This window comes from Dermochelys coriacea, chromosome 5 (genome assembly GCF_009764565.3).
Source record: "Dermochelys coriacea isolate rDerCor1 chromosome 5, rDerCor1.pri.v4, whole genome shotgun sequence".
Taxonomy (NCBI): domain Eukaryota; kingdom Metazoa; phylum Chordata; order Testudines; family Dermochelyidae; genus Dermochelys; species Dermochelys coriacea.
Window position 1 is genome coordinate 96,369,684 of NC_050072.1, and position 14,946 is coordinate 96,384,629.

Consider the following 14,946-nt stretch of genomic DNA (forward strand, 5'->3'; position numbering starts at 1 on the left):
AGCAGCGCGCGCCCGGTTCGCTATCCCTGCCCGGCAGCAGGCGCCTCCTCTACCTCGCTGCTGGGGAGCGGGAGGCAGCAGCCGCTCACCTGTCGGAGCAGGGATAGTTCAATTAAGGAGGAAGACCGGGCGCTCGGGGCCGTTCGCCTGCGGACGAGCAGCCGGGGCCGTGTGACGTACGGGCAGACTTCTCCCAGGGAAAGGGGTTCCCAGAGGGGCTGAGGGAGTTGAAGGCACCGCCTCCCCTCCCCCGCTCCTGGCTCCAGCCTTTTGAAAATTATTAATTTATTATTATTAAACACCAGGCGCCATTTGCTCCGGAGTCCCGCCGCCAGTGGGACTGGGCTCGCAAGACGCCCCGCCTCCCCCACGTCTCCAGCCGCAGCAGGCGCAGCCCAGGCTGCTCCTCCCTCTCCGCCTGGCTCCCTCTCCGCACACGGCGCCGCAGCCTGGCGGTTTCGTTTGTCCCACTGCCTCCAGCGGGCGCGGGGGGGATTCCCTCGCGCCCCCGCCCCCGCCCCATCGCCGCCTGGCTCTCGTGCCCCGCCAAGACGCACTTGCAAATATTACCCCACGAGAGGAGGCCCAACGAGCTATAAAAGCACCTGCCCGTGAGCCCAGCGCCTGGGGCAAGAGGCGAGCCCGAGCCCGACCCGCCGAGCGAGGCGGGGAGACACCCAGTGGGGCCGCGGCCGCGGCGCTCCCGGTCGCTTTGCCCCCTCCCTGCGCGGGGCTCGGCCGCCCCGCAGCCCTGCGGACGCGCTGCCCTGGCCGGCCGGCGGGGCTCCGGGGCCGGCGAGAGGCGCAAGCCCGCCAGCGCTCGCCGAGGGCCAGGTGCGGGCGGGGGTCGTTTCCCCGGGCGCGAGGGCCGCGCTGACCATGGCCGGCTGTTGCTTGTCCGCCGAGGAGAAAGAGTCGCAGCGGATCAGCGCGGAGATCGAGCGGCAGCTGCGCCGGGATAAGCGGGACGCGCGCCGGGAGCTCAAGCTGCTGCTGCTGGGTGAGTGCCGGCCGGCCGCTCGCCTCGCCCGCTTGCTCCGCCCCAGGCCTCCGGGACCGTGCCGGGATGGGGAAGCTGAGGGCCCCGTTGCTGCGCGGCTCTCTAGCCCTCTCCCTCCTCCGCTGATGCCCTCGCATGGTTGCATAATAATACCCGTCCAGCGCCCTTCTTTTTGGGGGGGGGGGGAGGAGCTCCCGGGCTGAGGGGGGGGCGGGAGCCGGCTCCGGCTGATTCCGTTTTTCAGTGACCTTTGTCGTCAAAATGTCAAACTTTGACCAGTTAGTTTTGCTTCGGTGCCTGTGCCTGTGTGTGAGCCGTGGCCGGGGCCAGTCTCCCTTCGGGTGTTTTGGAGGGTTTCCTTCGGTCTGGTGACCTGGCCATGGAGCGCACCGTAAGCAAGGCAGCTTCTCGCTGCATCTACAGCAGCAAAACGGAGAGCCGTCCCCTGCCCACCGGTGCGGCACTGCTATTTTAGTTGCCACCCTGTGTGCTGCTCAGAGGAGCTCTAGATAAAACGCCCGGAGCTGCTTGCACCTTTTCTGTAATGGTGCAGCCACTGGAGAGATGGCCTTGGTCACAGCAGTGCCTGTGCAGTTGTAGAGAAAAAAAATCCTAGTGTAGGCTAAGCCTAACCTGTAGCTTCCCCTTGTGGTGCTTCTCCCAGAGGTGGATGGCAGGACTGAGTTTGCTTGTGTTCACAGGGCCACGGGTGTCCTTTTTGTAAAACAGAAGTTGGGGGGCGGGGGGGAAATCGGGAAAGGCCTTGACTACCACAGTAACACTATTGTACAATGTAGTGTTGGGACGATTACGCTCCAACTTTTTTTTTTTTTTTTTTTTTTTTTAAGATGTGCGTCTACAGGAAATAGCATCCCACAACGCAGTATGAAACTCAACCCTGGGCAGATAAATGACCCATTGCTTCTCACGTACACTTGAGATTTCAGTCATTCTTGCACTTCGCAAACACTTGAATGGTATCATGTCAATAAACTATCTGTGAAGAGCAAGGAGCGAGTGGTTGTCTAGTCCAATCAGTATGTAAACATTGCCCTGGAGAGGTGCCTGGAGCAGCTTTACTGTTGAAATCATGTTTACTACAGTCATGCCTAAGGCCAAACAAGAATGGGTCTATGCTGTGCAGGGCACTGCACAGAGAAGTAGATGGTCTTCTTTCTCCAAAAAATTTACAATCTAAACAGACAAGATGGACAGCGGGTGGGGAAGAGGTAGAACACACAAGCACAGTGAATAATTTGATGCTGACTAACAGGTTAGTTCCATGGGTTTTTCTGGGGGGAGGACAGTTAGGGGAGGATCAGCTAAATAGAAAGAAAGGGAAAGGGAAGAAGAGGAAGGAGGACAGGGTGGGGAGAAGAGGGTAAGAGGGGAGATGTGGAGTGAAGCTGAAGAGATTTCTCCAACCTTGCCTTCCCTCTCCCTCACAAACAGCCAGTCATCAGGGAGTCACAAAGTCCAGTCAAAACTGTAGGAAGTTTTGAGGTCCTGGCTTTTGTTAGCTTCTGCCCATAGTGATTGGAGTCTCTGGTTTGGGTTTTCTCTGCAGTTTTCCTTCAAGGACACATGGCTGTGTGGGGGGGTTAAGAGTTCTCCCTTACACAATTCTGGGCCCATTTCTGTCTGTCTACACTGAGCTTTTTTTTTTAATTTGTCATGGCTGCATTAGGAGTGGTGTAGCTCCACTGGTGGTAGTGATGGTGGACTTCTAGTAGAGACAAGGTGCTGACAGCTGCAAGCCTTTTTACCAACTTGTTTAGATTTGCTCTGAGCAGGGACAAATGAAACACTGGCATTTTGTCTTCATTCGAGCTCCCACTGCCCTGGCAGTAATGTATCAGGGGTCACACGGCTGGTAATATAACAGTGGGAAGCTTTTAAGAACAGTAAGGGTGATTAATCATTGAAACAAACTACCAAGAGAAATGGTGGAGTCTCCATTTTTTGAAGACTTCAAATAAACACTGGATGCCTTTCTGGACGATAGGCTTTAGCAAAACAAGTTTATTAGATTGAATGCAGGGGTAAGTGGGTGAAATGTAATGATCTGTGATATATAGGAGCTCTGACTGATCTAAAGATCCCTTCTGGTGTTCAGGTCTATGGATCTATGAAAAATAAAGCTCACCATAGACACAGTCTGAGTTTAGTGCAATGAGATAGCACAGAAGATAGAGTAAAGTGAGTACTTCTTCCAGAACCTGACCTCTGTTTCTACAGCCTCTGCCTCCACTGCCACTAAATGAGGGAAATTTAAACAGAGCAAACTCTTTCATCCTATATAAAATTTATAAAAAATGCATGAGTCTGCCTTTTCAGTGAGTGAGGGTTGGCAGGTTTTTCACTATCTCTGCTTCCTCCTGGGGAGATGTTACCTGTCCTTTTTTTTTTTTTTTTTTTTTTTTTTTTTTTTTTTTACACAAAGATATCCTTGATCTGTCATGTAAAAGTTAATATTGCTTGGGGCAGCCAAAAGTTTAGTTTGTGTCTGTATTATAGGTACTCAGACAAGGAAAGAAAAAAATATCCTCCTCTGTGTGTGTGTGTGTGTGTGTGTGTGTGTGTGTGTGTGTGAGAGAGAGAGAGATTAAAGAACACAGATTTTAATAAAAGTCCATATCTGTGTTCCAAACAACATCTCTGATAAAGATGATTATGGAATAGTCTAAACATCGAATTTACTTGTGTTGTTTGTTTATATTTTCTTAGCTAAGGCAAATTTACAAGCTTCACTGTTGTTCCTAGTCTAGTCCAGTTTCATGTTTTTATGCACTTTCACGATGTTGCCATGTTTCACCTGGAAATGATGTACAGGCATATTTGGTTGTTTGTTTAAATGTAAAAGAAAATGAAATATATTGACTATGTTAGGGCCAAACTTAATTTTTAGAGAACACCAGACATAGTAGCTGCAGTTTCCTTGTATCTTATGGAATATATCTGATGGTAGAATCTCTTCAGTCTAGAAGACAAAGGCGTAACAAGATCCAATGGATGGAGGTTGAAGCTAGAGAAATTCAGACTGTAAATAAGATGCAAATTTTAATGGCAGATAACTTGTCATTGTAACAATTTATTTAGAAACCTGGTGTTTCATCACTTAGTGTTCAGATCAAGATTTTTTAAATATTTTTCTAAAATATATGCGTTAGCTCAGCCTGATGCTACAGGCTTGAAGCAGGAGTCACTGAGTGAATTTCTATGGGCCTGAGTTATGCAGGAAGTCAGACTAATTTATCATAATGGTGCCTTCTGGCCTTAAAATCCACAAATCTATTGAACTGTTCAGGCTTTCAGTTTAGTTGACTTTGTCAACCAGAAATTTAATTTTTAAAAATGAATTCGGTTTTGGACAACTACACCTGTCCCCAAGTTACCCTGCTGGTTCTTGTTGTTTTAAGATCATATTTTTCCACTTTTCTCATCTGTTGCTGTGAAAGGCCCCCAACAAAAATAGTGTCAAAATGCAAAGGGTGAGATTTTTAAAAGTGCTCACCATTGGCTTGACTTCAGTGGGAATAGAGAAGGTTTTGAGTAGACTAACATCAAGTGCTTTTGAAAATCCCATGTAATGTAAAACTGAAAAAATGGAAATGTTATTGTAGCCTTGGTTATTGTAATCTTAGACTTACATGTAACAATAAGGTAAACATTTTCAAACAAATGCAAGAGATGCAGTTTTTAGTTGACTGTTATAGTCAAGATATGTCTCTATTTTCAGAAGAACATAAGCACTGTATACACATTTTTACTATGTAGGCCCAGTCAAGCTGTCTTGCAGTGGCTCAGCAGCATGAGTACTAACCTGAGACGCAGGGCACAATCCCCAAATTAGTTGTGAATTCTTTACCTTAATTTCACCAACCAAGTAGCAAGTGTAAACTCCTTGTGCACGATAACAACCTTAATGCGGAATCACAGACAGTCCCTTGGGTACTCCAAATTCTATCTCGCCACTCAGGTAAGCCTACATTTATGGTAGATGGTCCCTTACATCAAGAATCACAGCAATATTCAAGTTACTCACAGTCCCTAAGGACCAGTGATTTACCCCAGGTCAATTGCACCTTAGATAGCACACCAAAAATAATGCTGTAGCCATCCTCTAATAAACTATATACAGATGTATTAAAAAGGAAATGAGTTATATACAAGGTTAAAGCAGGTAAACATACATACACAAATGAGTTACAATCTTAAGTTTCAAAAAGCAATAGTACCGTCTATAATAAGCAAGCTTTATATATCCTTTAGGGCTAACCACTGGGGTTGTCTTGCTTATGCCTAGAAAACCTTGCCCCCCCAGAGTCCAAGCGGTTAGTTTTTTCTTGTTAGGGGTTTTCATTCCCTTCCCCCCATGTGCTCTGAGCTGCAAACTCAGCTGATGGGTGGAATCCTCTTCCATGATTCATCTTCTTTGGTGGCGGTGTGGGGAGAGGGAAACAGAACAACAAAGTGTTTTGTCCTCTTCAATGTTCCACAGTAGTCTGTCTGGTGTCCATGTGCCTTCCTTGTTGGGCAGGCCATAACACCTTATCTTGGAAACCAGTATTTTACGTTAGTTAATATCTGTCTCCTGTCTCATGATTTATAATATAACAGAGGCTTGCAATACAAATGCTTAAATATTATCTTACAGTAAGGGATACAGATGCTATAAGTGAGATTAATGTATGCAACAACTCACAGGGATTCAATAAAGTCTAAACACTGAACACATTCTTGTAATTCTAATACCTATTTTAACCTTACTAACACAAGAGAGTCAGATTGTTTCCAGCTATGTATTTGTCAGTGTTCAGTTGAGTCATGGGGACCTTGGCATGAGCTGGCACCTGGTCTGCCAGCATCACAGGCCTTGACCCTGCAAATTTACATGCATGCTTGACTTTAAACATGTGATTAGTCCCACAGAGTTCAGTGTAAAAACATACATACTTTTTGTTATGAAAGGCTACAATCACAGCTGAGTCTGTCTTGCATATAATTTAAGCCAGTGGTTCTCAAACTTTTGTACTAGTGACCCTTTTCACACAGCAAGCCTCTGAGTCCTATAAATTTAAAAACGCTTTTTAAATATTTAACACTATTATAAAAACTGGAGGTGAAGTGGGGTTTGGGGAGGAGGCTGACCCCTGGAAGCGATTGGATTTGTGTAAGGGATTTGTATTTGTTGATAACCATATGACTTTAAATCATGGCCTGTGTTGTTAACCATATAGAATATCTGTATGCGCATGATCTCTTTTGTCATGGTCCTATTTTAAATTTGTGAAATAAGAAGGGATATAGTTTAGTTTTAGAGTAGAGCAACCATAAATTCTAAAATATTGGAGCTTCTTGCTTAAGAATTTAATTCACTGTAAAAGTTTAAAAAGAACAAAAAAACCCTTCTACCTGTTTCTCTTGTTACATTAGCTAAGGACCAGATTTTTAACAGAGCTCAATATCAATATTTTTAGGCACCTAAGTGGCCAGATTTTCAAAATCATAGGATCATATGACTGGAAGGGACCTTGAGAGGTCATCTAGTCCAGTCCCCTAAACTCATGGCAGGACTAAATATTATCTAGACCATCCCTGATAGGTGTTTTTAAGATGCCCTTAAAAATCTCCAGTGATGGAGATTCCACAACCTCACTATGCAATTTATTCCCTATGCTTAATGTCCAACCTAAACCTCCTTTGCTGCAATTTAGGCCCATTGCTTCTTGTCTTATCCTAGGCAGACCATATAGCAAGTGTGAAAAATCAGGACAGGGGGTGGGGGGGTAATAGGAGCCTATATAAGAAAAAGCCCAAAATATCGGGACTGTCAGGAACATCTGGTCACCCTATCCTCTCCTCAGAGGTTAAAGAGAACAATTTTTCTCCCTCCTCCTTGTAACAGCGGTGACAGGTCGGACCGGATGGCTATAGGAGAGTGTTAGAAGGCGGATATATTAGTCCCAGATTAAGCAAGTCCATTTTCCCTGGGTAAGGTAACAGGGGCAGTTCCAGAACAAGAAGGAACTTGCTGGAACAAATTTAGGCAGGCAGGCTAATTAGGACACCTGGAGCCAATTAAGAAGCTGCTAGAATCAATTAGGGCAGACTGGCTAATCAGGGCATTTGAGTTTAAAAAGGAGCTCACTTCAGTTTGTGGTGTGTGTGAGAGGAGCTGGGAGCAAGAGGTACTAGGAGCTGAGGGAGAGGGAACGGGAACACACGAACTGCTGAGGAGTACAAGCATTATCAGACACCAGGAGGAGGATCCTGTGGTGAGGATAAAGAAGGTGTTGGGAAGAGGCCATGGGGCAGTAGCCCAGGGATTTATAGCTGTCGCGCAGCTGTTCTAGGAGGCACTCTAGTTGCATTCCACAGGGCCCTGGACTGGAACCTGGGGTAGTAAAAGTGGCCAAACTGAGGGGTGCTATAAATCTCTGAGGCGAGCAAAATCCGCCAATAAGCGCAGGACCCACCAAGGCAGAGGAGGAACTTTGTGTCACAACCTTTTATGTACCTGAAAACTGTTATGTCCTCACTTAGTGTTCTCTTCTCCAGACTAAACAAACCCATTTTTTTTTCAATCTTCCCTCATAGGTCATGTTTTCTAGACTTTTAATAATTTTTGTTGCTCTTCTCTGGACTTTCTCCAATTTGTCCACATCTTTCCTGAAATGTGGTGCCCAGAACTGGACACAATAATCCAGTTGAGGCCTAATCAGCACGGAGTAGAGCAGAATTACTTCTCGTTTCTCGTTTACAACACTCTTGCTAATACATCCCAGAATGATGTTTACTTTTTTTGCAGCAGTGTTACACTGTTGATTCATATTTAGTTGTGATCCACTATGACCCAGATCCCTTTCTGCAGTACTCCTTCCTAGGCAGTCATTTCCCATTTTGTATATGTGCAACTGATTGCTCCTTCCTAAGTGGAGTACTTTGCACTTGTCCTTATTGAATTTCGTCCTATTTACTTCAGACCATTTCTTCAGTTTATCCAGATCATTTTGAATGTTAATCCTATTCTCCAAGGCACTCGCCACCCCTCCCAGCTTGATATCGTCCGCAAACTTTGTAAGTGTGATCTCTATGCCATTATCTAAATCATTGATTAAGATATTGAACAGAACCAGACCCAGAACTGATCCCTGTGGGACCCTACTCAGTATGCCCTTCCGGCTTGGCTGTGAACCACTGATAACTACTCTCTGGGAACAGTTTTCCAACCAGTTATGCACCCACCTTATAGGAGTTCCATCTAGGTTCTATTTCCCTAGTTAGTTCATGAGAAGTCATGAGAGACGGTATCATAAGCCTTATTAAAGTTAAGATATACCACATCTATCGCTTCCTGCCCCATCCGTAAGGCTTGTTACTCTATGAAAGAAAGCTATTAGGTTGGTTTGACTTGATTTGTTATTGACAAATCCATGCTGACCTTTACTTACCACCTTATTATCTTCTAGGGTTAGCAAATTGATGGCTTAATTATTTGCTCCATTATCTCTCCGGGTACTGAAATTAAGCTGACTGGTCTGTAATTTCCTGGTTATCCTTATTTCACTTTTTATGGATGGACGCTATATTTACCCTTTTCCAGTTCTCTAGAATCTCTCCCGTCTTCCATGACTTTTTGAAGATAATCGCTAATGGCTCAGATATCTCCTCAGTCAGCTCCTTGAGTATTCTAGGATGTATTTCATCAGGCCCTGGTGGCTTGAAGACATCTAACTTATCTAAGTAATTTTTAACTTCTTGTTTCCCAATTTTAGCCTCTGATCCTACCTCATTTTCACTGGCATTTACTATGTTAGACATCCAATTACTACTAACCCTTTTGGTGAAAACCGAAATAAAGAAGTCACTTAGCTCTTCTGCCATTTCCACATTTTCGGCTATTGTTTTCCCCCCCTCATTGAGTAACGGGCCAGCCCTGTCCTTGGTCTTCCTCTTGCTTCTAATGTATTTCTAGAATCTTTTCTTGTTACCCTTTAAGTCTCTAGCTGGTTTAATCTCATTTTGTGCCTTGGCCTTTCTAATTTTATCCCTACAGACTTGTGTTATTTGTTTATATTTGTCCTTTATAGGTTGAATGTAAACAAATAACACAAGTTTGAATATATGAAATAGATCAAATTGTTCTCAGCTGAAGCTGCTGCATGCTGAGCTCTGTGCAAAATCTGGTCCCCATTATCGATGCTGACCACTCTTGAAAATATGATTCTATTATGTTTTCCTGTTAATCTAGAAGAGGACAAAGTATATAAATAACACACCTTTTTCTTGTTTTGACTGACACTATGAGAGAAATATCAACATAAAGCTTCTGGTCTCATGGAGAAAATAGTATTCCTTATGAAAATGCCTTGAAATGACCAAGTACCAAGTAGTAGCCAATAGGGGATGTGAGTACAGGTTTAATGTGGTAACGTTGACCCTCCTCCCTTAGAGTACAGGAAACTGACTTTTCTATAGGCTTATCAAGGGACATCTCAAGTAAATTGCATTATAATAATCCAGGAGGAAACTAAGGCATAAATAACTCTGGTGAGCTTCCTGGTGATCCACAGATAGCAGGTGCTGTGTCTTACTGTGTGTTTGTATAATACCTAGCACACTAGGACCGTGATCCGCGATACATACAAAAGGAATGATCGAAAATCCAATATGAGTTAAAGCTACTGTCAGTATATCTTGAAGCAGCAATGGGTCCAACCCAACCCCAAAGCTGCAAACCATATTGTAAAAAGGGTGACACAACACGTCCCTTATAAAGTTGCAGTCCTAAACCTCCATTGCTCTAGGAATCTGGACTCAGCAGCTTCAGTTGTCCAAGTTGTATCTTTGCCAATTTTCACTTATCTAGGTGGGTTCAGTTACTCAGTACTACAAATATCAAAGAAGAGTGTGTAAATGAATACTGCAGAAATCTGCAATCCCCATAGAAAGAGTAGAGTTCCTCTCCTTTATTTGTTTTATATGTTGGATGTTCCTACCGTAAGTCATACAAATCAATAATATAGTGCGGTCAGTTTGTTGTTCGTATTTCCACAGCAGCTTGTAACTAGGAACTGTGTTTACCAGAAACTGTTATGCTGTCTTGAGGTTTTTCATGCTTTATCGTGTATAATTTTTACTACACTGTCATCAGATCTGTCTGTCACTAATACTGTATGAAAAGGTTAGGAGGATGAGGGGCCCTTTTCTAATGAAAATAATCACGTTGGGTCTAAAGGCTTTTTCAGGTATGTACTGTTTATATAAAACGTGACCAAATTAGTCATCGTGTAATAACCCAAATGAAATGTCTGTATCTTGATTTATAAAATGAGTAAATCAATAGGCACAAAGAGTCACCCTACACCAGTCATGAAAATAGTATAGCTACACTATGGAGGATGGTGGTCCATTGATTAGAGTAGTAGTCTAGTGTGTGTGGTGGGTTTTTTGGGAGACCTGGGTTCCATTCCAGGCTCGGTAACAACCTTTCATTGTAACGTTGGGCACGTCACTAAGGTACAGCTCCACACAGGAACCACCACTGCATTCTACAAACCCACACTTAGCTGGTGACTAAATTTCCATTGTAAAAAAAAAAAATCTCCTATCGCCTATGTTTCCACCTCCTAATATGTGCACGGCTGCCTTATTCTAGTTGTGTGAAGTTCTGTCTCCCACCTAAAACCTAGTATGATCCACAAACTGGGGGATGATGGGTGTTTCCTTGCCTGTTTTGTCTGTGGGGCCAAATTAGTGGGTATTCTGAGAGCATGCCTAACTCCACAAAAATGGCCAGTGGGGTAGGGGGCGAAAGACCCTCCCTTATGATTTTTAGCACAGAAGTTAGGGCATTCACCTGAGATGTGGGAGACCCCTGTTCAATATCCCCCTGATGAGAAGATAAGATTTGAACAGGGGTACCCCACCTCTCAGGTGACCACTGGACTGCAGAATGAGTCTTTCTCTTGCCCAATTATTATTTACTTAATTATTTAATTAAAGTGGAACAACACCACTAGGAGAGATTGAGTGAGACCCACATCAGAATATCCCAGATTCCAAGGGCACTTCCAATCCCTCCACCTGGCCCTTGGACATGGAGTTAAACAGACACCCCACTCATTTTTGGAAGAAACAACTTAGGAGCCTAAATCACCTGACTCCGAGAGGGGTTCTTAGTTCTGGATTGCAAGCAGAGATAAGCGCCTCCCTGCAGCCCGGACTTAGGCATCAAACTCTGTGAGAGGGCTAGGGCTTAGGGCATGCCCTCTAGTTGGCATCTCCCATTGCCCTGTTTAGGTGACTCCCTGCCTTGCATGCCGGCTTTTCTGGATCCTATTCTTAAGTGCCTGTCTCTCCCTATTCATTGTATAGGGAACCAAGGAACTTTACTCAGGCTTTGTGGATCTCATCGTTGGTCCAGTTATTTTCTAGATGCCTAAAAGTTAGGCATTGCAACACTGAGCCCTTTGCAAATCCAGGCCTTAGTTACCCTGTGCTTCAGTAATAGTACTTTTTTGCCTTACAGCGGTGTTGAGGATAAATACATTGAAGACTGTGAGATGCTAAGATGCTACAATGATAGAGCCATATAAGTATTTTATATACACAATATTTGAGTGGATAAACAACGTTTGTGGGAACATTAAAAGAATTTATGTAGAATCATAGGACTGGAAGGGACCTTGAGAGGTCATCTAGTCCAATCCCCTGCACCCATGGCAGGACTAAGTATTATCTAGACCAGGGGTGGGCAAACTGCGGGCCGGATCTGGCCTTCCAGCCATTTTAAGCCAGCCCTTGAGCTCCCGCTGAGGAGTGGGGTCTGGCCCTCCTCTGGTGCTCCAGCCAGGGAGCAGAGTTGGGGGCTGCTCCTGGAAGCATTGGCATTGGCCCCCTCCAGGTCATCCATGCTCCAATGGCCCCGCTCCAATGGGAGCTGCAGGGGCATTGCCTGCGGATGGGACAGCATGCAGAGCCACGTGGCTGTGCCTCCGAGGGACATGCTGCTGCTTTCGAGAGCTGCTTGAGGTAAGTGCCGCCCTGAGCCTGCACCCGAGACTCTCCTTGCACCACAACCCCCTCCCTGCCCAAGCCCTGATCCCCCTCCTGCTCTCCAATCCCTTGATCCCAGCCTGGAGCACCGTCCTGCACCACAAACCCCTCATCCCCAGCTCCACCCCAGAGCCTGCACCCCCAGACGGAGCCTGAATGCCTTCCCGCACCCCAATCCCCTGCCACAGTCCGGAGCCCCCTCCTGCCCTCCAAACCCCTCAGTTCCATCCCAGAGCACCCACCTACACCCCAAACACCTCATCCCCAGAGCCCTTCCCCTGCTCCACTCCCAGCATGCCACTCCCCCACCCCAGCCCGGAACCCCCTCCCATACCCAGTGCTTAATCACTCTGACAGTTAGGAAGTTTTTTCCTAATGTCCAACATAAACCTCCTTTGCTGCAATTTAAGCCCATTGGTTCTTGTTCTATCCTCAGAGGCTAAGAAGAATAATTCTTTTCCCTCCTCTGTGTAACAACCTTTTATAAACTTGAAATACAAATATATATACATACACACACAGGTAATGCATATTAATAATAATTATTGAGGGATAATTGCTGGTTTAGAGGATTGCTAATGCAATACAGAGCCATTAACCTACTGGTGATCAGTGGATACTTGAATAACGACCAAAACTTTTCTTCAATAGATTGGCAGTCCCAATCCAATTTCTCAGGGATAAGTGTGTATATTGCAAAACAGTCCATCACTCCAATTGGCACTAATTTGTACCTTTGTTAGTCTCAGCAGAGAGGCCAAGGTGTGCACAGGCATGGAGACTGATCTCACTGGAGTCGACTATGGCCTTAATCCTGCAATTTTTTCCTTGTGGGGAAAATTCCTCATACAGAGGAACAGACGCCCATAGAAGTCAGTGAGGCTCTGCATGGGTCCACCCATATGGATCGGATTGCAGGTTCATGTCCTATGTGGATAAGGAGCAGAGGGATGGGACATTAGAAGCAGATAAAAAAACCAGTAAGGGGAGAGATCAGAATGAGAGAAACAGGAAGGTCAGAGATGTTGAAAACGGGGGTAAAAGATGAAGGAGAAGATGGTACCGTAAAGTAAAAAAGGAATAATATTCTTTCTTTCTTGTCTTTAAGTGAACAAAGGAGGGAAAGGAGGGGGGGAAAAAAAGGAAAGGAAATAAGATTTTTTTAAAAAAGAGGAAATAGGACCGAATTAATAGGAAAATTACAACATGCAAACAAGGGAATAAAGGTACACACATGGAGGTGCCCAAAACCGTTTTTATCTTAACAAACTTTATTTTATTGTGTTCCTACATTTGACAGTGTTTCTCAAGCAGACATACTACAGAACCAGAAGTTATGGGAAAGTGGGGTTGTAAATGTTGTTGCTTTAGGACTGGAGTTTTATTTCTTCATACTATTACTGTTGGCATGTATCCAACGATTTTAAATTGGCTGTAACAGCAGGTAACTTTTTGTACATGTTAAAGATGATGAAAGGCCAGTTTTAAAAATACCCTCCCCCCAAATGGTAAGGGTGATAAATGGATACAATTGAAAGGAATAATTTGTGCCTGTTTGGCAATAGCCAGCCTGGAGGTAAATAGCCTGTTTCACCACCATCAAGAATATTAGCTACAAACTGCAGGCGGATTCTGCAAAAACTTAAAGTATGTGAGTAATCCTGTACAAGTGAGTAGTCATTTTGAAGACATTAAGGCTACTAAGTTATGTAAAGTTATTCATATATATAAAGTACTTACGGGGTGGAGCCCAAGGTACCAACTCCAAAACAAGGAAGGAAACAAAATGCTTTGGCCTTTCCACAACATCCTAGAGATATGTCTCTGGAGAGAAACTGACTGATACTTGTAGGATCACTCACTTGCTTTCTTCAAATAATATCTTCTCTCTCTTTCTTTCTCTTTTTTTTTTTTATTTCTGAATGTATTTGGGATAGATACCTGTTTTTTGAGAGTTTGCTCCCTTCTTTGTAGCTTAGTGATATTCTGTGGCTCATACTCCCCCACCCCCCCATGTCCCATGAGTGAGCAATGGTTCCTCACTTAAAAAACAAAACAAAACAAAAAATGCAAAGCTTAAAGTGATGTTATCAATATATTGACTGCATTTCTTTTGTGAATTTTTTAGGAGCAAATTGTAAGAATGCTAACAAGAACTGCTACTTTTCTGGCTAGTGGCATTGTTCTTTTTCTTCCCTAGCTGTGCAAAATGTAATTCTAAAAGGCATCAATATGCACTAATCTCAATTTGGACATAATTTAGATAGGCAGCTCTGTAGGGCACCAAAATACAAGGAATAATCTTTTCATTTATTTAAAAAAAAAAAAAGATAAACTATGAATGGAGGGATCCTTGATGCTGAGTTCTCTAGAGAAGATCCTGGTGGGATGGGTGAGTGCTGTCTCTTTCCACTGTTTATGGGCTGCAGTGTGCTATTTCTTAGAATGTCAACAACCCATCACCTGTAGAACTGTAACTTGCACACCCATTTTGAATTTTCATCCATTCTGGAAATTAATCCTAGGTTTCTTTACTCCTAGTTCTATGTTTTTAACCACAAGATAATCTTTTAGCCCTACATGAATTCACTTATGTTGTTACAAACCAATTCTAAAAACAGTAAACTACCCCAGAGCTGTGCATTAGTAAGCTGTTAATGTATTTACTGGCTACTACATGCTTAAGTGCATTGTGAGGAATGAGCACAAGTGATTGCACCTATCCAAGAATTGAATTATTAGTCTACTAATGCACACCTTCGTGTGGGTTATTGTTGAACTAGACAGGAGATTGTTCATTCTTTTGGAAAGTGTAAAACTAGTTACATTTAACACTAAAGGACTGATTTTTTTCATGGCTGTCTGTGGAATGATTCCTGGATCAC

The 14,946-nt window shown here is 44.1% G+C and overlaps 1 protein-coding gene across 2 annotated transcripts in view; it reads left to right on the forward strand.

Annotated features, from left to right (window-relative positions):
* Positions 1-395: 395 nt before the first annotated feature.
* Positions 396-14,946, forward strand: part of GNA14 (G protein subunit alpha 14) — a 61,328-nt gene continuing 46,777 nt past the window's right edge. The window contains exon 1 of one of the 2 annotated variants that reach the window (XM_038402640.2): positions 396-1,000. In XM_038402640.2, the coding sequence (XP_038258568.1) occupies positions 880-1,000 (121 nt within the window). In that variant the 5' untranslated portion in view covers positions 396-879. The remainder of the gene's footprint in view (positions 1,001-14,946) is intronic. The other variant, XM_043515214.1, reaches the window with a different exon arrangement.